This window comes from Procambarus clarkii, chromosome 39 (assembly GCF_040958095.1).
Source record: "Procambarus clarkii isolate CNS0578487 chromosome 39, FALCON_Pclarkii_2.0, whole genome shotgun sequence".
In the NCBI taxonomy this organism is placed as follows: domain Eukaryota; kingdom Metazoa; phylum Arthropoda; class Malacostraca; order Decapoda; family Cambaridae; genus Procambarus; species Procambarus clarkii.
In genome coordinates, this window is record NC_091188.1 from 10,227,270 (window position 1) to 10,251,973 (window position 24,704).

The window sequence follows — 24,704 nt, forward strand, 5'->3', positions numbered from 1 at the left end:
GTAGTTTTTCCATGTGCACCATGGTACAAGTATTGACGTACTAAATAATTACATAGTAGACTTTGGTACTATTTACTTTATAGTCTGAAAAAAAGGGGAAAGCCAAAAAACAAACATATATTCCTAGGCCTATTATGGCACACGTGTACTATATTAGGCCTCATATCGTGTATTAGGCCTACGAAGGTTAGATTAATTTGTCTTTTAAACATATAAAATCTTTTCCAGTTTGTCCAAATTCAATAGTACCCATCTCTACTTTCTAATTGCGTTGTATAACGGTCTATGTACTAAGTTCCTTCGCACTAACACACACACACACACACACGCATTCTCCTCCACAGGGACACAGGGAGGAGACTGGGGAAGAGGAGACCTGGGGGTGGACGTAACACCTAATCTAACTCCCGAGGCACATACAATTAGGATATCTACAGCAGTGTACTCTACACTGGCAAAAGTTAGATCATCATTTAAGAACCTAAGTATGGAGGCATTTAGGACGCTTTACACTGCCTACGTGAGGCCAGTCTTAGAGTATGCCGACTCCACCTGAAGAAACACATAAGGAAACTGGAAAATGTTCAGAAGTTTGCAACCCTTGTCCCTTGTAATGCTGGGACGAGTCCCAGCATTACAAGGCATGGGATATGAAGAGCGCCTGAAGGAACCAAGCCTTACGACACTAGAAAAAAGGAGAGGGGGGATATGATAGGAACGTATAAAATACTCAGGGGTATTGACAGAGTGGACATAGATTAAATATTCACACGGAATAGTAACAGAACGAGGGGACATGGGTGGAAGCTGGAAATTCAGACAAGTCACAGAGAAGTTAGGAAGCTTTCTTTTAGCGTGAGAGAAGTGGAAAAATGGAATGCACTTAAGGAACAGGTTGTAGAAGCAAATTCTATTCATAATTTTAAAACCAGGTATGATACGGAAATGGGACAGGAGTCAGTGCTGTAAACAACCGATGGCTCGAAAGGCGGGATCCAAGAGTCAATGCTAGATAAAAGGCACAAATAGGCGAGTACACTCACTTCCACTCCTTCACACTCACTGGCTGACCCAAGAAAGGCTCGAGGCAGCCAGTAGTGTTACATGAACCTATCTTATACTGTGTCCCTCGCCCAATGGTGCAGTGTCTGCACCCCGTACCTGCAGTGGCCCGGGGGGGGGGGGGGGGGGACACGCTAACTGCTGCTGCAGCTCCCCTGGTACCTGCTACCTCCCTCCCTCCCTCCCCTTTACCAGCATGGGGAGGGGGCACCATACCCCTTTACCAGCATGGGGAGGGGGCACCATACCCCTTTACCAGCATGGGGAGGGGACCTACATCTTTCATATATTCGAGTACAAATGCCAAGCAATGTTTACTAAAATTTACAGGAAAATTCATAGATTGCAACGACCATATTCGTTGTCAGTAACTTCATCTTTATTTTTCTCTCTGAACAATATTTTCAACTTTGAGACAACTTCACAACATCAATGTCTGATCAATTCTCACCATTTTCACATATGTGCAAAATTCTTTGTTCTAAAGAAACTTTTACATCTAAATTTGGCACAAAGGTGGAAGATACCTGCTTGATGGGGTTCTGGGAGTTCTACTCCCTAAGCCCAGCCCGAGGCCAGGCTTGACTTGTGAGTGTTTGGTCCACCAGGCTGTTGCTTGGAGCGGCCCGCAGGCCCACATACCACACCACAGCCCGGTTGGTCGACAACCGTTGGAAGGCGACATTGAATTTTTTTTTACAGTAAACTATACTCACAAACTTAAATAAAACAAACATGATGATCATATTATTCTTAGACCATAATAAATACAAGACAAATTGGTGACATTTTAATATTTTTAATAATTTGAAAATTGGAAATTTTAAATTTATTATTTTGTATTTTTATTTTATTCTTGTGTACTCGCCTAATTGTGCTTGCGGGGGTTGAGCTCTGGCTCTTTGGTCCCGCCTCTCAACCGTCAATCAACAGGTGTACAGGTTCCCGAGCCTATTGGGCTCTATCATATCTACACTACACTTGCGTTCATGTTACGATGTTGATCCATTAAGTTGGTGCATATGCCATGTAGATTAGGAAAAAAAAAAACCTGAGTGTGTTTGAGCAAGTTTGCAAAAATTGGATTTTGCCCCCATTAAATAAATGTCATTGAATTAATAGATATTTAGGGTAACCACTAAGAAAATAACACTTTAAACACTGCCCTGGAGTACACCCCTCATATTGCTGACAAGAAGTTGAGGAAGTAGTTCCAAGGTGCTGGTCGACGACCGGGCCGCGGGGACGCTAAGCCCCGGAAGCACTTCAAGATACAGTAACCTCAAGGTAACCTCAAGGTGGGCTTTAAAGGCATGGGCCACAGAGGAAGCTTTTAAAAGATAAGCAGAAAATTGCCTTGAATGCTAAAACAATGCAATTGGGCTAATATACTATATACCCAGTTCGTATGTCATACACTGTAACCTATTACAGATAACAAAAATTGCAACAACTAAATATCCTGCAGTAAACGCATTACAAATGCAGTATAGACTTCTAAATCGACCACGATATTAGTCATCTTGACATTTATGGAAGCCAAACTACAAGGGGAAGAGCCAATGATAATATTCTAATAAAACACACAAGGTGCATGTTAATCATAAACAGAATAAGTCACAATATTGTGATTGAAAATAAACAACCCAACCCCCACACATGAAATGAAAATGACAAAGTAGTTGGTCCCAGACCTTTATCAAGTTGCAACTGATAAAGAATGGGCCAAAGTATCGCCAATTTTATTTTGTATGCGAGAGTTGGGTCATTTATTAACCGACTCAAAACGCTTGCAGACACAACTGGTCAGGGTAATGGAGCAAAAATCCCATGGTAAAGTGCCCTTCATACTGGGTCTCCTAACTGGGAGAACACCTGCATCATGCCAGGTCTCGTGGACAGACCAAATGTCGTAGATGCGGTAATTAATACGGACTTAATCAAATTAATAAAACTTCTAAGACTTGGGTATCAAATAAAATCACACCATAAAGTATTTCTACAGTTAAAATCACCTAAAAGTTACGGTACAAGTAAAAATTCTAAAAGGTGCTTAATATCTACAAGCAAAATGAAAAGCTAGGGACAAGATAAAATGAACAGACCAGTATACCATTTATTTAGCGAGATATTAGTGGCAATAAAATGAATATTCAAGATAAAAGGGAAAGAAGGGCGTCATCATTCTTGTTCAAAAGAGCAGTTATGCTAAGATAACAATTAAAAGGGTGAGGTGATATTAGAAAGATATAACAATGGAGGATACCAGAACAAGTTCGAAATATTGACTCCCGAAGACATATACATGTCAGAAAAAAATTATTAAAAGATTGGCACTCAGAAAAATTAGCAGACAAGTGACGTATGTATTTCATTGAATAACACATTTTTTAAAATAAGCCGATGGGGATAAAATAAAATAAATAAAATAAATAAAAAAAATAAAAAAAATGAAAAAAACTAAAGGCAACTAATGCAGGCGATGAGTTACAATAACGTGGCTGAAGTATGATGACCAATCCACACACTAGAAAATGAAGGGACGACGACGTTTCGGTCCGTCCTAGACCATTCTCAAGTCAATTGTGATCGACTGGAGAATGGTCCAGGACGGACTGAAATGTTGTCGTCCCTTCATTTTCTAGTATGTGGATTGGTCATAAAGGCAACTAATGTCAGGATATGAGACACCAGGGTTAGGAGGCACATACAAGTCAAGTAAGGAAGAACAGACAGGCAAGCCTGGCCCCAGGCTGGGCTTGGGGGAGTAGAAAAACTTCCAGAATCCCATCCAGTTACAATCCATACTGGTGCAAGGGGCAAGGAAGTGAGCTTGGACAGTGTACATGCAGGAAGAAGAGTCAATAGGTAGAAGAGAAGGGAACTACCACGAGAGAGTGCCAAGCCATTACAACTATATAGCCCTTGGAAGGGATGATCAGGATAAGGATTTGAGATGGGATGAGAGGAAGGAATGGTGCCTAATCACTTGGACGGTCAGGGATTGAATGCTGACCAGACCTTCACTCTACCGCCCAGCCCAAGTGACTGGGAAGGTTAATAGGTGGAAGCAGAAAGGACTTGAGAGTGACAACAGTACATTGACTCCAGAACAGGACAGGAGCAATAGAAGGATCAGGTACCAAGGCCTTCTTTCCCTTAAGAGTAGATGATATGGAAGAATGAGGATGGAGACTGAAGCCATTACATTGCCACACTGGCAATCCAATGGCCGAGAAGCAGAGCAGGGAAAAGGTCTGAACATGGAGGAAGGCCTTGGGAAGATTGGAGCCATGCCCAGCAGCAGACTGCAGTGGGCTAAGAGAAGACGCTCAGTCGAGGTCTCTAAAGCATAACTATGGAAACGATTTTTGGAGCTGGGGACCAGAAGAGGAGTTGGACGCCGATTCTGAGTATGTAATGCGAGTACAATATACACAATGTCAGTGAAGAGGCCTAGGCATCACAGCCAACACCTTTCCTCAGAAAAGGAGATGTTATCTTTGTGTTTGAGAATCATGAACACCTCCAGTCTACTGTGAGCACAGGACCAAAAAAATGCAGGGTGATTACCATCATAATTAATGCAGTGAACCAGTCAGATTGCATAAGCAATCTTGATATATTAAAACTCACCACGAAGTCGGCAAAAGATCAATGAACTTCTGTAAGCTGAGGCACTATGGCCAAACTTCCAACAGGCATTGTGTTGGCATAGAGAGAGAACACCTAGGAAGGCCACTGGGTAAACTACACCTCTTCCCTCCTGGTTGCCTATATTTTTCTGACAGGCTGATACTTCTCCCTGCCACTCACTCTTACAGCCTTAATGCTAAATTTATTTGAACTGATGGCTCTACAACCTATTCCATAACTATACCTGTATTCAGACAACCACAACAACAAAAAAATGCCATTATTGGAAAAGTTGTCTCTGAAAAGCATGTGGTCAAGTGCACATAGGGAACTGCTGAAATATATATGAAGGCACAATATTAGCATCTTAATACTTAAATAATCAGATTAAAACTACAGGTGCTATACACTATTGTATATTGAGACTAAGTTCAACCTGTCTAAATGCAGAAAGGAAATACAGTACTGAATTAAAGATGTTAATGGCCAACCAGGCTGTGACTCATACATCAGGGGTGAAAGCAGCCATGTCCAACAGTCTGGTTGACCAGACCACCAACCAGGAGGCCTGGTCAGAGACCGGGCCGCAAGGACGTTGATCTTAAGAATCATCGACAGGTATCCAACAGGAGGTCTTGGATACGACTCAACTTAAAGAACACATTTACTTGGCTAGGAATGCCACAGAACTGCACAGCAAAAGTTGTACCATATCTAATTCAGATTCAAAAGTTAGGAAAAAATCTTTAGTACAGAAACAAGTTGGTAAAAATGTTTTACCTATGAGACAATGATGAAAGTTGACTGGTTATGAATGACAGAACAGCCACAGTCCAACACAAGAGCTTTCTCTGGAGGAATGCGCCCTGACAGGAAACAGTGGTACCCACATTTTGTGCAACTGTAAGATAGATCGAGTTCAGCTGTGAAATATTAAGCACACTGAAGATCAATAAGCTTCACCGATTCTCTATAGAAACATTTCAGGTAAGGGTAACATGCCAATCACCCTCTATCTGTACAGTATATTGATTTTTTGTTTAATATGGAGTTTACTTATTTTACACCCTTAGACAGACAAAATAGTCTGTCTATCCATCCTACCCAACACCAAGAGCTGACCAACTGATCTTGAAACATCCTTCATATAACATATCATACCACAGCTAAATGTTTAAACATTTTCTGTAGAAAGTGTGTTAAATCAAGCTTCAAAAGCTCTCCAAGAAGAAATACAGCACCATATACAAAACAAAGTTTTCAAGTAAGATATGGTTTTATGGGAAGCACAAAATTTCTCAAATATTTGCAATATTGTGGAAGACAACTCATTCAAAACACCATTGTTTTTTAAATATTTATTCCCTTTTCAGGTGATGAAGTACTGCAGTCATTAGGGCTACTGGCAAAACAGTGCTCAAAAATATTGAAATGCCTTATTTATTACCCCCCTGAACAGTGTCACATAGCCATGTACAGTACAGTACTACTTTATATATAAACATACACACCTGACTTTGTATACTGTTATGTACAGAGGCAGTGACTACTAATACACAACTGAATGAAATATTGTACCTGTACATACCTACACAAATTATGTGCATTATCCTGGGAAGGACTTGTTAGAAGTGTTAGCGTAACATCATGTCATCCGACAAACAAAAATTTCCACAACTCTCATTTAACACTCGTTATGATTTCCATATATAATTAGAAGTTCTTGTGGTGTGAAAATTTGCCAAATCTTAATTTTCTGCTTGGAAGTAAATTGCAAACAATGGTCTTATCTCCTGTACTACCAAAATACACAAAATCAGATGGGAAGACAATTATATAATAAGATGAAGAAAACCTATTATATCATTTGATCTAGGTCAGGTCAAAGAGAATGAGACTAATTTTGCCTTATACTACAGATAACACTTTACAGAAAAATAAAGTCTGACGAGTTTTAATTTTCAGGCCTAGTCAGAGACTGGGTCGCAAGGACACTGATCCTTCGAACCACTACATGGGAACTCAAGGTAAGGTACCGGTGATTACCATTGCAACTGGCTGAAAACCACACTAATATGAAAGTCAGCACAACAATAAAACCCTTACAGTCAAGACTGTACAATGCAGCCTGGTACAATACAGCCTGGTACAACCAGGCTGTGACTCATACGTCAGGCTGCGAGCAGCCGCATCCAACAGCCTGGTTGATCAGTCCAGCAACCAGGAGGCCTGGTCAACGACCGGGCCGCGGGGACGCCTAAGCCCCAGAAACACCTCAAGGTAACCTCAAGGTAAGACTATACTACAGAACATCTTCAGTGTCCACTGGCACACACTTCGATTACAATACAAACTCAAGAGTGTGGAGGTGTGACTCAAGACTGTTTTGAAGTAGATTTCTGTTGAAGTGTGGTTTTAATTTTTGGTAACAATACCATATAATTTTTATTTCCTTTATTAAGAGGTTTCAGTGCCTATATTTTCTTCACAAGTTTTTAGGAAATGTAATTCCCATTAAATGAAGAAATCAAACAATAAATCAACATTTATTGTGTTCCCTATTTCTGAACTTGCATGAAACTGAAGGTAGGACTGTGATAAATAGATGACCATATTCTCTATTACACCCTCTGCTTGTGGCAGAGAGCATGCCCACATTCTCTATCCCACTCTGCTCATGACAGCAAACAAGAACAAAAAATTAACCAATTGCTTTGAAGAACAACAAATTCCTACTGAATAAGCAAAGGTATTATTTAAACGAAGTACCAGGTGCGTGAGGTTCACTGTTCACCTGGTCTTACGAAACAGAGGTTAGCTGCTGAGGATTACTGGCGAGACATGGTAATGCTTGCTTGTCTGTGACACTACAGTATATGCTGTATTGTGAATGATACAATAAATGGACTAGTAATATTTTAAAAGTAGTATGGGAGCTTATATTTCCCCTAACCTTGACATATGCAAGCAAAACTTGGGTATGGAAAGAAGCAGAGTGCATTAGAGTACAAGTGTTGATACAGTAATTACCTTTTTGGGAAAATAAGCTAGTGTACGCAAGATTGGTATAACAATGAGGTCAATGTGCAATGTGGAAAGTGTGATAGGGGGGTCAAGGAATGAAATATTGAGTGGTGAAGAGCAATACACTGAGGCAGTACTGATATGTTAGTAGTGACCAAATACATTCTAACAAGAATGGTATAGAAGGGTGCAATAAAGGATACATATGGTAGAGGCAGACAACAAGTACTGTATCTTGAAAGGGAAGAGTGAAACAATACCAGTACAGTACTGTATATAAAATATAGTTGGGGGACGGTTTGTGTGGCGATATAGAGCCCCCTGAAGAAACTTCTGTTGTCGCCTCACCTCATGTGGAGCTCGTAGGAAGGTTATCATCTTGAGATGAGATGATTTCGGGGCTTTTTTAGTGTCCCCGCGGCCCAGTCCTCGACCAGGCCTCCACCCCCAGGAAGCAGTCCGTGACAGCTGACTAACACCCAGGTACCCATTTTACTGCTAGATAACAGGAGCATAGGGTGAAAGAAACTCTGCCCATTGTTTCTCGCCTTTGCCCGGGATCGAACCCGGGCCCACAGGATCACAAGTCCAGTGTGCCGTCCTCTCAGCCGACCGGCTCCCCAGGAGCAAGGCAATGGGCTTTAGATTAATATTTACCCTTTCATTTTATTACTCACCTTCATGTCTTCCAGGATGATGGTTCCTAACTATGGAAGTGGAAAATGGGGTATCGATAATGTATAGCATCTACTGTACAAAACTTGATAATGGTCCAGGATGGACAGAAATGTTATGATTTCTTCACTTTCTGATATGTGGTTTTGGTCATCATATCTTCAGCCACATTATATTGTCTGCACATAGCTTTATTATATATGCAATACCAATAATCCAAAAGTCCAAGTCTTAAAGCAGCAAAATACAATACTCATATGCAAGACTGGAAGCTGGTAAACCATTTCACTAGGAGGAAAAAATAGAAGTGCCTTACCCTCTAGTATCTTGGGTTCATTCAACTCTCGGTAACACTCACCTGGAAATAGAAATTAAGGAAAATTAAAATACAAATGGATATTTGTCAATACTGCTTTATCTCTAGAAAATTAAGTTTGAGGCAACACCAAAGGTCAATGTTTAAATATTATGGGCTCCTTATAAGCACTTAACAGTAGAAACATCCTCAAATATTATACTTGCATTTATTGAATTAGAACAGCAGCATTATCCAGTTAGCACTGCAACATATTGCAAAGGTCCATGGCCTAGATGGTCGGACAACGCTCACGTAATTTTGAAGACCGAGTTCGAATCTCCAATGATCCAAGTGAATGACCATGTTTTACGCTTGCAGCTAAGCACCAAGTGTCAAGTTTTCCAAGACCCATTATCATGTGTGAACACTGACAATACTCTGCATACACCACCAATCCCACTAATTTCCCTAGCATCCAAAAATGTTACGGCCACTTTCCCAAGCCACACACGACGAGTAAGAATTTAGAAATAACTATCACGTACCATGGCTTCTGATTAAGTTTCAAAATTGCCATTCAAGCGAGGCCCTCATGGAACACAAATACTGTGGTTTCACAAACTGTTTCATTTAGGGGTTGAGTGGTACATACTTACAAAATTTTATTACACTTAAAAATACTTGGTTAAGAAAAAGTTTCAGGAAAAACTATTACACTACTTCAGTCTTAGCAAAACTGCATGAAACTGCATGCTAAGATCTAGACCCATTTTTCAAGGTTATCCATATACTCGTATTGTTAGAAATAAGATTATGGCAATATTTATAAAATACTACTTTTCCATAGCCACCACTCACCTAAGTTTTTTTTTTCCAAATTATTGAACCAGTGGTTTAATGCCAATTACATAGAATCTCAACATTTATTTGGCTGATAAATTTTTGGGCACTGTAACAATGTGATCACTGGAGCTGTAAAAGAATATTCATCTAACTTTTAGGTAAGATTTACAAAACTCAGCTTGACTCCAACACCGAGAATCAAATCAGCGAGGACAAGGTTCTATGGCACAACAGGGCTATACTGTAGCTTGATAATGAGCTTTGGCTCAAAAATCCTTTGAGTCCAACAAACAAACAGTACATTCAACACTAACAAGAGCAGTACCTTCACTAACCTCATTAAACTGCCCTCCAGGTCATTAGACCACACAATCCCTCACCCCCCCCCCCCCTCTCCACCATGGAAATATGGTACAGTATTCCAAGGAAGATCCAAGTTTTGCGACCAATTTGAAACTTTATTGTCAACTGCAGCATTGGTACAGTATTTAAAAGACAAGGCATGAATTGTTTCTTCAAAATTCCAAATAAATCAACCATTTGGCACTATGATCCCTTACTAGAACCAAAATTTGGACATGTTGAAGAGATTTGCCTGGGAAATTCTTCCTCCTCCTTTGCACAGTTTCACACCAAAAAACACACATTCTTGAACAAAAAATTTATAAAATAAATTATTAAAATTTCCACCACTGGACTTCACAGCTCAAGATGCACACATCTTGAGAGTTCAACATGTAGAGTACAACATGCTCTAAAGGCCCATATTAAAGGTCCCTTATGCAACCCACAACAGTTGCCTAACCAATGAACCTCTTTACTGCTAGGTAAACAGAGGCATTAGCTGAAAAAAACATACCCAATCATTTCTATCCCTCCCAGGGATCAAACCCAGGGTCCTTGTTTGTGACCCAAAGGCATTGACTACTGTCCCACACAACCGCAATTTGAGTGAATTCTATCTCAACACTATTTGATAGCCAAGTTGTGAAAAGGAAAAATACAGAAAGTTGAAATGTGAAAATATTTTTTGGGGTACAGTTTAAAGCCAAGCTATCCAGCACAATAGATGGTGAAGTGTCATACCAGGAAGTGTGTGTAATATGAGAGACCCACACATACAGAAAAGAAAAAGTGACTTTCGGTCCATCCTGGACGTTTATCATTGTGTAATAAGGGTCCAGTACAGTCTGAAATGTTGTCACTTTCCTTTCTTTTCATGTGTGTGGGTTGGGTATCAAATATCAGCCACATTATTTTGACTTTCTCTGCATGTGTGGAATGAGCTTGGTAAAAAGACCACAAAATCACCGTCTTAATACAGTATTATGCAGAGACGAAGACAGCATTGAAAAAAATTAAAACCAAATAGGCCTTATGCGATACTGTCCAGAAATTATGAAAATTATTTAAACAAATTTGACATTGGAAAAGTCAGAAAGTTTGCCACCGGTGGGTACACCCAAGAGTAACACTAGGTGCTACTTCTCAAATAGTGTTGATGCTCTTCAATAAACAATAAAGAAAACTACTCAGGAGCCATTTTCTCCCAAATGATTTGACTCAAGCTCTGCAATACTGAATCCACAAAGAGCATAACAGTGATCAAAACTAATTTGAAATTGGCAAATAATTATCAAAAGAAGGGGCCAAGCCTGGGAGACTATGTAGCGTTTGAAAATGGCAAACTGCAAATTGATATTCATGTTGCATATGAAGTAAAGGTAGTAATCATAGCCTAAATATAAAGTACTGTACTTGATCGCGTAGAAACTTCTGAAAACTGAATTAGAACATTTTATTACAGTATAGTGTAATTACCAAAATGTTTAATTTCATTAATAATTAAGCACTAGTTGTCAAATAAATTTTATTCTTATCTTATATTCATTAGAAGCACACTCTCCCTAAGTATCAAGTGCACTATGGGATTTGCATTTAAAGCCGAGGCTCAATTTAAATTTTCCAAAATTCAGACTTATTAAATGAATTATTTATTGCAAATCATATTATAATTATTATTATTATTATTATTATTATTATTATTATTATTATTGAGAAAATCTACTAGGGCTATGAGATGGGCACGAACCTACGACCCCAGTATTGCCAGTTGTGCACTCTAGCACTAGACTACCAATAACTTGTCTAAGTCATGCAACAGGATTTCTGCTGCAATCACAGGAAGTCTGGAGGGCCCCTAATGAACCAGTTCAAGTTTTTACGCAAGACCCACAAGCACTCGGGTGAAAGAGCAAAGTGGTCCCACACCTTATGCCCCAAATTCAAAATCACACCTGAAGTTGGGGCATAAGGTGTGGGTCAACTTTGCCCTTCCACCCAAGTGACTGTGGGTCTTACGTAAAAGCTTGGACTGCCTTCAGTGGGGGCTTCCAGACTTCCTGTGATTTCAGTAGAAATTCGGTTGTATGACTTAAACAAGTCGTTGATGGTCTAGTGGTAGTGCGCGCAACTGGCAATGCCGAGGTTGTAGGTTCATATCCCCCCTCATAGCCCTAACGAATTTTTTCACCGATATATATTCACATTAATGTGATTTGTGTGATTTTTATTATTATTATTACTGTATTCTGTTGAAACATCCTTGGAATTTGGTAGTTAGGCAAGTCTTAATTTTTTGGCTAAAAACCACAAAACCTTAATAAAAAAAAAGTAAATGTAACTCATATTACCTGCACTCGTGTTAGTTGAACACAAGTTAATTTTTTATAATTCACTTTCAGAGAAACAGTGGTAAGTACCAAACCAAACAAGTTCTCTAAAATGACATACCGGAGAACGGCACAGTGCCCTACTTTGGTCGCTCCTTGAAGAGGACAGGAATGAAAAGGCTATAGGACAAGCAGTTCAGAAAATATAAGCAGTCAATGAGTAGTAAATAAGTAAAATTGAAATGAAACAAATGCAAGGGTAGGAGCAGCCAAAACACTGACACCAGAGAGTCAAAACACAAACACAAGGTATTTCAGGAGGAGGAAGTGGTAGCAGTTCATCAATTTGAAGGGCAGGTTTCTTGGTTTTCTTCATATCAAATGATCATCACAGGCATCATATGCTGACGATTCCTCCAGTTCTGGTAGGACCGTTTCACAACCTAAAATCACTAAACACATGATAGGAGCCTAAAGAGAAAATAGATAAACTGAACCTGACAGATTGTACTTTTGCTCATGTACTAATCAATAAAAAATAGTAAAAATATAGGGTAAAATTTTATACCTAGGTATTAACCCTCTTCTATGGAAGCTGTATAATGATCTATTTTACTAAGCCTGTGATGAAGTTGAAAAGAGAACATAGCAGAACTAGGACAACATATTACAATGACTTAGGATAGGACTGCTATGTCCAGCTGAATTTCAAGACAATTTATTTAATATTGGACACTCACAATCATAAAGAAAGAATATTGTGTTGTGCTTGCTCTAGAAGATGAGAAAGAAGCAAAATTCACACACAATTGTACTAAAGTTCTGCCAATATTGTAACAATAAAAAGTTAAAAATTCTTTAAAGGCCAAGAAGAGGCATATCATAGAATCTTTTACTGTACGCTATAAACCTGGAAAGAGGAGAGTAGAAAAAAAGGTAAACTTAACACTAAGATAATTTTCCAGTCAGAGACGGATAATTCAGATATACCAATAGTAGATACTCTTAACTCATGTGTGAGCATAATACTACTGCATCTATAACAAAAGCAATGAAAAATACCAGCATTAAATGAAGTGAAATACCATTTACTGGGCAGTATCAGTAGTACCCCATTCCCTCATGTACCACAAACACCACAAAGCTACCAGGCCTCTAAACATGCACCAGTCTAGTGTACACTAGGAGCAGAACTCAAAGAGTTCTAGTCCTGGTGAACAGAAGAACTGTAGTGTTCAAGAACTCTGTGTTCAAAGAGGTGAGGGGGAGCATTTAGATACAAGAACCTCAAAACTTATTAAAACTGCCCAAAGAATACAGCCATGGTAAAAAGGAACATATTGTAATTAAAAGAAAAAAATAGAAAACAAAAGAAGTGATAATTTAACAAATGTTAAATTGCACCAACAGAGATCACCCAAGGGTTCAACCTGCTGGTTTGTCTTACTTGGGTGCTGCCTACAGTCCCCACAGGAAAGGATACTAGGAACGACAAGTTACCAAGGCCATCACAAGAAGAAGGCATTTCATTGCAGTAATACTTAATTTAAGACTATTTTAGAGTTGGCCCCCACAGCTCCCCAAAGCACATTCCTAAAGGCACCTCGGACAGGTGCCACTTTGGTCTAAAAAAAAAAAAAGCCACATGACACTTTTACAGCTTTGAATTAAAAAGAACAGATTAAGAAAGGCACAAATACAGATGACTACCCCCATGGGATGAGGCCATAAACTCAGGGCTTGGAAAAGAATAAGCTCATGGACTGGATAGGCATCCAAGTGCTACACAGGCCCAATGATGACAGTAAACATCCAAAAGGTAATAAAACGCAACACACTGTATGGACTGCCTGAAACCCAAAGTCCAAATAATAAGTCGTGAACATGTAATACACCATTAATTAACAGAGTAAACCGAATTTTTTTTGGATATTATGTGACCGTAGATACACATTTACCTGGCTAAATCAAACCAGCTCATGGATAACTAGAGAATGCCTGGTCTGGGAACACGATGGTAAGTAAATGGCATCTGCAGTCATCGGGAGGATAAACCCTTCATGCAAACTGCACCTACCATCAAGAAGAAAGAAATGGAATTGATAAGAGAACATTCAGGAAATGTCACACACTTAAATACCACCACACTGCAGCAGGTATAACAATGGGCAAGATGCGCCACACAAGACATGCAACGGCAAGATGTGACACAGCCAGGGAGTCACAGACAGACGAGGTGCGGCACAGCCAGGGAGTCACAGACAGACGAGGTGCGGCACAGCCAGGGAGTCACAGACAGACGAGGTGCGGCACAGCCAGGGAGTCACAGACAGACGAGGTGCGGCACAGCCAGGGAGTCACAGACAGACGAGGTGCGGCACAGCCAGGGAGTCACAGACAGACGAGGTGCGGCACAGCCAGGGAGTCACAGACAGACGAGGTGCGGCACAGCCAGGGAGTCACAGACAGACGAGGTGCGGCACAGCCAGGGAGTCACAGACAGACGAGGTGCGGCACAGCCAGGGAGTCACAGACAGACGAGGTGCGGCACTGCCAGGGAGTCACAGACAGACGAGGTGCGGCACAGCCAGGGAGTCACAGACAGACGAGGTGCGGCACTGCCAGGGAGTCACAGACAGACGAGGTGCGGCACAGCCAGGGAGTCACAGACAGACGAGGTGCGGCACAGCCAGGGAGTCACAGACAGACGAGGTGCGGCACAGCCAGGGAGTCACAGACAGACGAGGTGCGGCACAGCCAGGGAGTCACAGACAGACGAGGTGCGGCACAGCCAGGGAGTCACAGACAGACGAGGTGCGGCACAGCCAGGGAGTCACAGACAGACGAGGTGCGACACAGCCAGGGAGTCACAGACAGACGAGGTGCGGCACAGCCAGGGAGTCACAGACAGACGAGGTGCGGCACAGCCAGGGAGTCACAGACAGACGAGGTGCGGCACAGCCAGGGAGTCACAGACAGACGAGGTGCGGCACAGCCAGGGAGTCACAGACAGACGAGGTGCGGCACAGCCAGGGAGTCACAGACAGACGAGGTGCGACACAGCCAGGGAGTCACAGACAGACGAGGTGTGACATAACCAGTCACAGACACACGAGATGTGACACAGCCAGTCACAAACAGACAAGATGCGACACAGCCAGTCAGACAAGATGCGACACAGCCAGTCAGACAAGATGCGACACGGCCAGAGAGCCACAAACAGACGAGGTGCGACACAGCCAGATTGAAGTGTAACCAGACATCACCACACACACAGTAACACGGAGTCCAAACAGCTGCGACTCTGGCTCACTGCGGCCTCTATGCTCCTTCAAGACGTACATTATCATTACCGCCTTCAACACATACACCTTACGACGCGTCAAGAGATACCTGCGGAGCCACACGTCTCAAAGTATTGGGAAACTGAAAGTCGATAGTGGTGAAGAGAAGACTGACCCTGTCTAGCTTATGGAAGTAGTCTCGGAGGAAGGCGATGGGGTTGTCGGGCCGGCTTACACACAGGCTCACGATGGCATCCTTCAAAATCTGTTGAATGTTATGGCGCTGGACGTAGGCCTCACATTCCCGCAGAGACTGCTCCTCCTCAAGGTTCGCCGCCATCTTCCCTGATCACCTACTGACGGAAAACTATAGACGACAGGAAGCAAGTGCGGGTATAGAATCTCGTACATTTAAAATCTGAGGTTTGAATCAAAATAGCATCGCATATTGCACTTTCTTCTCTTAGAATAAATTCTTATCCTATTATATGACTTGTGAGTCGAACTATTTTCAGGAGTTTATTAATAATACCATATCAGTACTGCAGACGACATCCCTTTGTCCGAGGACCACTCTCTCTCCCTCTTAGCTGAGATGTCATCGTAATCGGGGACATTTAATCATGGATTTAGTATTAAATAATGTCGCAGGAGTCTGCTTGGCAAAGTTAAGCAAAATTTATGGAATGTATGGCGACTTTGGCCAGCTGTTGACTAGACATGTAAGGAACTCAAAGAAAACGACCAGTAGTGTTAGGGTGACTAAACTAGATACATAAAAAAAATCATAATGAATTTGTATGTTTTACCTGAATTTACCTGCGAGTCACTAACACTCTAGTAGTCTCGACGAGGACAGGAAGCCGGCGGCTTGTCAAATATCATCCACCCATTTGCCTGATGATTTCATCGAAATGGATTTTAAAATTGGGCGGTCTATATTTTAGAACTTTTACCATGGAAACATCATCAGTAAAGCCCAAGAGTTAGTTGCGTTCATTTATTATGCACCCCATACCAGTCCTGTAAGCAGTCGTAGCAAACTTAGAGACTTAAAATTCGGTAAGCTAAGCAAATTATGTAACTAGGTACTGATGACCTAGTTACATAATTTGTTAACATATAAGGGGTATATATAAATAAATCAGCAGTATCTAAACAGTTTTTCAAACTAGCATTAATGTGGCCTCAAAAGGTAACGTAAAAGTATAAGAGTTTGTTAGTTGAGCTACTAACATACGAGCTTACTTTACCTGCCCCACACCCATGTGTAGTAATCCCTAGCAGGCTGTAATCGAATCAAATCAAATCAAATGTTTATTCAGGTAAAGTACATACATACAAGGTGAGATACAAAACATTGATGGCTTTATAGATAGAGCTAGTACATACAATGCCTAAAGCCACTATAGTGAAGTAGGCTGCGATGAGAAGGTTACAATCACCTACTTAGACAACCTTATAATTACCTAAAATTTCTGGTAGTAAGTAATTTTAAATTGAATACCTACACATTTCTTGAACAGTTGTGGAAGTTATCTCTAAATTCTCAAATGTTTTCGCATTCCATCACATATAGGGATGTAGGATGTTTTTGTTTTTAGTTAGTTTAGTTCATTTATTATGCCCCCCTTACCCATATTATGAGCGGTAGTGGAAAGGGTTACAGAGGCACATAATGGGCTCAGGGACTGAACCTCACAATTCATTTAGCTAAGCAAGTTACAGTCTTGATGAGCTCCTCATATATCACGTAGGAGGTGTGAAGAGTTTTGCTGACAGACCACCACTCATTGGATAGATGTGGGGATGTATAATTAGTAATCATGTATAAGTACCTCACCGCAGATCTAAATTGCTTGGTTTAAAGACTGTTATGATACATTTCTTTAATCAATTGTGCTATAAAAGAATATTCATATATATATATATATATATATATATATATATATATATATATATATATATATATATATATATATATATATATATATATATATATATATATATATATATATATATATATATATATTATTAAATATGACCGAAAAAGTAAGATTAATAATTCTAACACGAATTTTCTCAATCTTTCGTACATTTCTTTTCACTGTTGGTGGTAATTCAAAAATCAATTCTCCAAAATTCATTTTTATTTCTAGTCTGACGCGACACTTGAGCGCGTTTCGTAAAACTTATTACATTTTCAAAGACTTTAGTTAACACATACACAACTGAATAGAACTTACACATCTCCGATTTTGTTTATATCTACATTTGAGATATGAGACCTCGTTTTGCTCGATGAGACCATCGAGCAAAAAGTCTTAGTCGACATGAACATGAAACCGGCCATATACTGCAGGTATGTTGACGACATTTTTACACAGGTACCTGATGTCAGACATCTGCAGGAGTTGAAGGAGGCATTTGAGCGGAGTTCCGTGCTGCGTTTCACTTACGAGATGGAAAAGGATGGGAAGCTGCCCTTTCTAGATGTAACAGTCATGGAAAAGAGCGGAGGTTTCCACACTGCAGTCTACACTAAGGAAACGAACATAGGAATGTGCCTAAATGCCAAAAGCGACTGCCCAGATAGGTACAAGAGGAGTGTTGTTAACGCATATGTCGACCGTGCTCTCAGCCACAGCTCAGAATGGAAGCAAGTCGACGAAGAACTCTGTAGGGTAAGGCAGGTCCTAGTCAACAACGGCTTCTCCAATGGTTTCATCGAAGACATCATAAGAAGGAAAGTGAAACGCCATGCAACCTCTGAAGAGACAACCAACACAACACCTATACCCCCTATTAGATTATTTTACAGGAACTTCTTTTCCACAGCTCATAAAACGGAGGAAAGGGTCCTGAAAGATATTGTTAATAGAAACGTTATCCCTACAGACAAAAATCAGAGGATACAACTGACGATTTACTATAAAACCAGAAAAACGGCCAGCCTACTCATGAGAAACTCTCCAGACACAAAACAGAACGCTTTAAAAGAGACTAACGTCGTCTATGCCTTCAAATGCCCTCTTGGGGACTGTAAGCTCCAAAAAACCCAGTATATAGGCAAGACATCTCTTTCTAGGCGTTTAACGATGCATAAGCAACAGGGCTCCATTAAGGAACATATAATCTCTTCCCACAACCAAACCATCGCCAGAGAAATCCTAGTAAACAACACAGAAATCATCGATAGATACAGCGATAGCAGGCGGCTTGACGTTTGCGAGGCATTACACATCAAGAAGTCAACACCAGCAATCAACAGCCAATTAATGCACAACTATATTCTACCCACCTCAAGACTCCGCTCCAATATAGAAGCATCAAGAAATATGGACCAATAGGCTTTCTACAATCACTTCTATTCAATACCCATTGTTTCATGTTCTGGCTTGTGTTGATGAAATTAATACCTTATTAAATACCACCTCACTCCATCCACCTCACTCAAATGTAGATATAAACAAAATCGGAGATGTGTAAGTTCTATTCAGTTGAGTATGTGTTAACTAAAGTCTTTGAAAATGTAATAAGTTTTACGAAACGCGCTCAAGTGTCGCGTCAGACTAGAAATAAAAATGAATTTTGGAGAATTGATTTTTGAATTACCTCCAACAGTGAAAAGAAATGTACGAAAGATTGAGAAAATTCGTGTTAGAATTATTAATCTTACTTTTTCGGTCATATTTAATAATATATGTCTACAGGAAAGACTGCTCCCAAAATATACTAATATATATATATATATATATATATATATATATATATATATATATATATATATATATATATATATATATATATATATATATATATTAACTATGTAACTACAGTATATAGTTTATCAGATTGTTACTTGCTTACCTATATGGGCGTATAATGCTGAACAAATAATACTGTAAATGGTTTGGTAAGGACTACATGGAAAGGCAGTACAAACTTTCAGAGATACTTATAACTGAGTCCAAGCCCAGACGTGAGTGGTATGGACCTGGATGGTTCCTGGATGAGGTTCTTGAGGTTATCTTGAGATGATTTCGGGGCTTAGTGTCCCCGTGGCCCGGTCCTCGATCAGGCCTCCTTTTTGTTACACATTCCTCAGGGGGGGGGGCAGCCCGTAGCAGCTGTCTAACTCAACCCCAGGTACCTATTTACTGCTAGGTAACAGGGGCATCAGGGTGAAAGAAACATTTTGCCCTTTTTGTCTCCGCCTCCACTGGGGATCGAACCCGGAACCTCAGAACTACGAATCCAAAGCGCTGTCCACCCAGCCGTCACGGAGTCAGCTTCTGTGTGAGGTGTGGTGTTGAGTACTGTATGAGGCGGAGTGTTGAGTACCGTATGAGGCGTGGTGTTGAGTACTATGAGGCATGGTGTTGAGTACTGTATGAGGCGTGGTGTTGAGTACTGTATGAGGTCGTGGTGTCCAGTATTGTATGAGGCATGGTGTCCAGTACTGTATGAGGCGTGGTGTTGAGTACTGTATGAGGCATGGTGTCCAGTACTGTATGAGGCATGGTGTCCAGTACTGTATGAGGCATGGTGTCCAGTACTGTATGAGGCATGGTGTCCAGTACTGTATGAGGCATGGTGTCCAGTACTGTATGAGGCATGGTGTCCAGTACTGTATGAGGCATGGTGTCCAGTACTGTATGAGGTCGTGGTCTAGACAGAACACCAAATAGTGGCGTTATAGTTTGCCAAATAGTTTGCGTAATAGTGGCGTTAGGCTTCGTATGTACTAGCTCTATCTATAGATTCATCAATATTTGTATCACCCCTTGTATGTATCTACTTTACTTGAATAAACATTTGAATTTGAATTTGACTGGAAACCGATCATCGCTATTTCCAGGAGAGCTGGAAATGGAATGACGCGGTCAAGATACATGAGGCTTTATGACGCGGTGGTGACCGATGGAAAGTAAGGTTTTCTGTCTGCGGAAAAGGAGAATAATGAAAAGGAAGGTTAAGAAGGAAGGGAGAAGAAGGAGGCTGATGAACCGAAGGATGAAGAGGGGGGAGGAGAGGGAGCAGCGGTGGCTCCTGCTGTTTCTTCAGGAGGTTCCGCTAGGCTCATCCTGCTGAACGTTTTTGTCTCAGAATCTAATTTTGCATTTAAGAGATGAGAACCTTCCGGCCTGGCGACTGGAGAGTGAAGTGAAGTGAGGTGCGCGCCTGCGTGATGTTGATCACCTTTACGTCACCCGCCACTCACCTCTACTCTGACGTCACCCAAAAACTCCTCCCACTCAAAATGAAGACCTGGGTACCTTTCCTACCTCCTAGCAGTCTTCCATGTCCCTCGCTACACGTAAAAAGAATATCGTCACAACACGCTCCCTTGTTATCTATCCGTGCTGGTTATGCTCAAGAATAAAGGCATATTCTTGTTCCAGAAGACGCTGAAAGTCACTAGTCGGCATCTTAGGAGAAAGTAGTTGTGGGACTTGATTCAGGGAGTCAGTGGCGGCTGGCGCTCTCTGCTGTGTGGACGTGTGTCTCTCTCTCTCCCCCCAGTAACTTGGGGAACACTACACTCACTTACCTAGGAGCTTACAACCTGGAAAAATCACAGTAATGTTTTCTCATAAAAGAAAACATTTATCTTGATCCTAAGTGCGCGATATAAGAGCAATCGGCGACTCCTAGGGGAGGAAGATCAGGTGAGAGGGGCAAGTGAACTTTGATAAGTATGCCAGACATTTCTCTTATATTTATGTACAATTTCCTCACTGTGTTTATCTTCGGGTTGATAATGAAATGACTGTTATATGCACCACTTACAGTGACAAGGGTTCCATTCACCGTAAAAAAAACATATGCCGTTATTATGTTTACTTTGTGACATTAAGTGTTATATGTGTTAGTGTGGTTCTGAGTGTCTGATGGAGCAACGCACTCTTAGGCCTGTATCCTCACGTACTCTTCACAGGGGTGTGTGTCCTCACGTACTCTTCACAGGGGTGTGTGTCCTCGCGTACTCTTCACAGGGGTGTGTGTCCTCACGTACTCTTCACAGGGGTGTGTGTCCTCACGTACTCTTCACAGGGGTGTGTGTCCTCACGTACTCTTCACAGGGGTGTGTGTCCTCACGTACTCTTCACAGGGGTGTGTGTCCTCGCGTACTCTTCACAGGGGTGTGTGTCCTCACGTTCTCTTCACAGGGGTGTGTGCCCTCATGTACTCTTCACAGGGATGTGTGTCCTCACGTTCTCGTCACAGGGGTGTGTGTCCTCACGTACTCTTCACAGGGGTGTGTGTCCTCGCGTACTCTTCACAGGGGTGTGTGTCCTCACGTTCTCTTCACAGGGGTGTGTGCCCTCACGTACTCTTCACAGGGATGTGTGTCCTCACGTTCTCGTCACAGGGGTGTGTGTCCTCACGTACTCTTCACAGGGATGTGTGTCCTCACGTTCTCGTCACAGGGGTGTGTATCCTCACTACCAAGCTTCTTTTGTCACCACTAAACTTCTTTTGTCACCACCAAGCTTCTTTTGTCACCACCAAGCTTCTTTTGTCACCACCAAGCTTCTTTTGTCACCACCAAGCTTCTTTTGTCACCACCAAGCTTCTTTTGTCACCACCAAGCTTCTTTTGTCTTTATTAAGCTTCTTTTGTCACCATCAAGCTTCTTTGGTCTCCAGCAACCTTCTTTTGTCACCACCAAGCTTCTTTTGTCACCACTAAGCTTCTTTTGTCACCATCAAGCTTCTTTTGTCACCACCAAGCTTCTTTTGTCACCACCAAGCTTCTTTTGTCTTTATTAAGCTTCTTTTGTCACCATCAAGCTTCTTTGGTCTCCAGCAACCTTCTTTTGTCACCACCAAGCTTCTTTTGTCACCACTAAGCTTCTTTTGTCACCATCAAGCTTCTTTTGTCACCATCAAGCTTCTTTTGTCACCACCAAGATTCTTTTGTCTTCATTAAGCTTCTTTTGTCACCATCAAGCTTCTTTTGTCTTCACCAACCTTCTTTTGTCACCACCAAGATTCTTTTGTCTCCATTAAGCTTCTTTTGTCACGATCAAGCTTCTTTTGTTACCATCAAACTTCTTTTGTCACCATCAAGCTTCTTTTGTCACCACCAAGCTTCTTTTGTTACCATGAAGCTTCTTTTGTTTCCACTAAGCTTCTTTTGTCACCATCAAACTTCTTTTGTCACCACCAAGCTTCTTTTGTCACCACCAAGCTTCTTTTGTCACCACTAAGCTTCTTTTGTCACCACCAAGCTTCTTTTGTCACCACCAAGCTTCTTTTGTCACCACTAAGCTTCTTTTGTCACCACCAAGCTTCTTTTGTCACCACCAAGCTTCTTTTGTCACCACCAAGCTTCTTTTGTCACCACTAAGCTTCTTTTGTCACCACCAAGCTTCTTTTGTCACCACCAAGCTTCTTTTGACACCACCAAGCTTCTTTTGTCACCACCAAGCTTCTTTTGTCACCACTAAGCTTCTTTTGTCACCACCAAGCTTCTTTTGTCACCACCAAGCTTCTTTTGTCACCACCAAGCTTCTTTTGTCACCACCAAGCTTCTTTTGTCACCATCAAGCTTCTTTTGTCACCACCAAGCTTCTTTTGTTACCATGAAGCTTCTTTTGTTTCCACTAAGCTTCTTTTGTCACCATAAAACTTCTTTTGTCACCACCAAGCTTCTTTTGTCACCACCAAGCTTCTTTTGTCACCACCAAGCTTCTTTTGTCACCACCAAGCTTCTTTTGTCACCACCAAGCTTCTTTTGTCACCACCAAGCTTCTTTTGTCACCATCAAGCTTCTTTTGTCACCACCAAGCTTCTTTTGTTACCATGAAGCTTCTTTTGTTTCCACTAAGCTTCTTTTGTCACCATCAAACTTCTTTTGTCACCACCAAGCTTCTTTTGTCACCACCAAGCTTCTTTTGTCACCACTAAGCTTCTTTTGTCACCACCAAGCTTCTTTTGTCATCACCAAGCTTCTTTTGTCACCACTAAGCTTCTTTTGTCACCACCAAGCTTCTTTTGTCACCACCAAGCTTCTTTTGTCACCACTAAGCTTCTTTTGTCACCACCAAGCTTCTTTTGTCACCACCAAGCTTCTTTTGTCACCACTAAGCTTCTTTTGTCACCACCAAGCTTCTTTTGTCACCACCAAGCTTCTTTTGTCACCACCAAGCTTCTTTTGTCACCACTAATCTTCTTTTGTCACCACCAAGCTTCTTTTGTCACCACCAAGCTTCTTTTGTCACCGCCAAGCTTCTTTTGTCACCACTAATCTTCTTTTGTCACCACCAAGCTTCTTTTGTCACCACCAAGCTTCTTTTGTCACCGCCAAGCTTCTTTTCTCACCACCAAGCTTTGTATGTGTGTGTGTGTACTCACCTAATTGTACTCACCGAGTTGTGCATGCGGGGGGATTGGTTTTTGGATCTTTGATCCCGCCTCTCAACTATCAATCTACTGGTGTACAGATTCCTGAGCTTCTCAAGTTCTATCATATTTACATTTGCAACTGTGTATGGAGTCTGCCTTCTCACATCACTTTTTAGTGCATTCCATTTACTAACTACTCTGATACTGAAAAAGTTCTTTCTATTGTCTCTGTGACTCATTTGGATATTCAACTTCCACCTGTGTCTCCTTGTGGGTGTACCATCCGTGTTAAACAATCCATCTTTGTCTACCCCGTCAATTCCCCTGGGAATTTTGTATGTAGTGATCATGTCTCCCCGAGCTCTTCTGTCTTCCAGTGACGTGAGGTACATTTTCGCACAGCCTTTCTTGTATCTTATGCCTCTTTGTTCTGGGACTAGCCAAGTGGCATACCTCTGAACTTTTTCCAGTTGTCTTGTGCTTGACAAGGTACGGGCTCCATGCTGGGGCCGCATACTCCAGGATTGGCCTTACATGCGTGGTATACAAGGTTCTGAAAGATTCCTTACACAGGTTCCTGAAGTCAGTTCTGATGTTAGCCAGCCTCGCATACGCCGCCGATGTTATTCTTTTGATGTGGGCTTCAGGAGACAGTTTGGCGTGATATCAACTCCTAGATCTTTCTCTCTGTCCGTTTCGTAAACAGGAGTGTATGTGTGTGCGCGGGCGCTCTGGTGATGGGGATGGCATGAGTGATGGTAGCAGTGGTGCTGGTCTAACTAGCCTCATGAACTAAGCTACCTAGCCATGACCTTTTTCACGACCTGCATAACCTGGTCAGTTTATCAGCCATAGT

The 24,704-nt window shown here is 41.4% G+C and overlaps 2 protein-coding genes across 2 annotated transcripts in view; one reads left to right on the forward strand and one right to left on the reverse strand.

Moving 5' to 3' along the window:
• The window catches only part of Pka-R1 (protein kinase, cAMP-dependent, regulatory subunit type 1), a 149,991-nt gene extending 134,134 nt beyond the window's left edge, over positions 1 to 15,857 (reverse strand). Inside the window, exon 1 of the mRNA XM_045745850.2 lies at positions 15,670 to 15,857. Within this exon, the coding sequence (XP_045601806.1) occupies positions 15,670 to 15,834 (165 nt within the window). The 5' untranslated portion in view covers positions 15,835 to 15,857. The remainder of the gene's footprint in view (positions 1 to 15,669) is intronic.
• A 5,096-nt stretch (positions 15,858 to 20,953) lies between these two features.
• Positions 20,954 to 24,704, forward strand: part of LOC123760298 (hyaluronan synthase-like protein kkv) — a 100,764-nt gene continuing 97,013 nt past the window's right edge. The window contains 1 exon segment of the mRNA XM_045745858.2: positions 20,954 to 21,166. The gene's annotated coding sequence lies outside the window, so the exon portion shown is untranslated.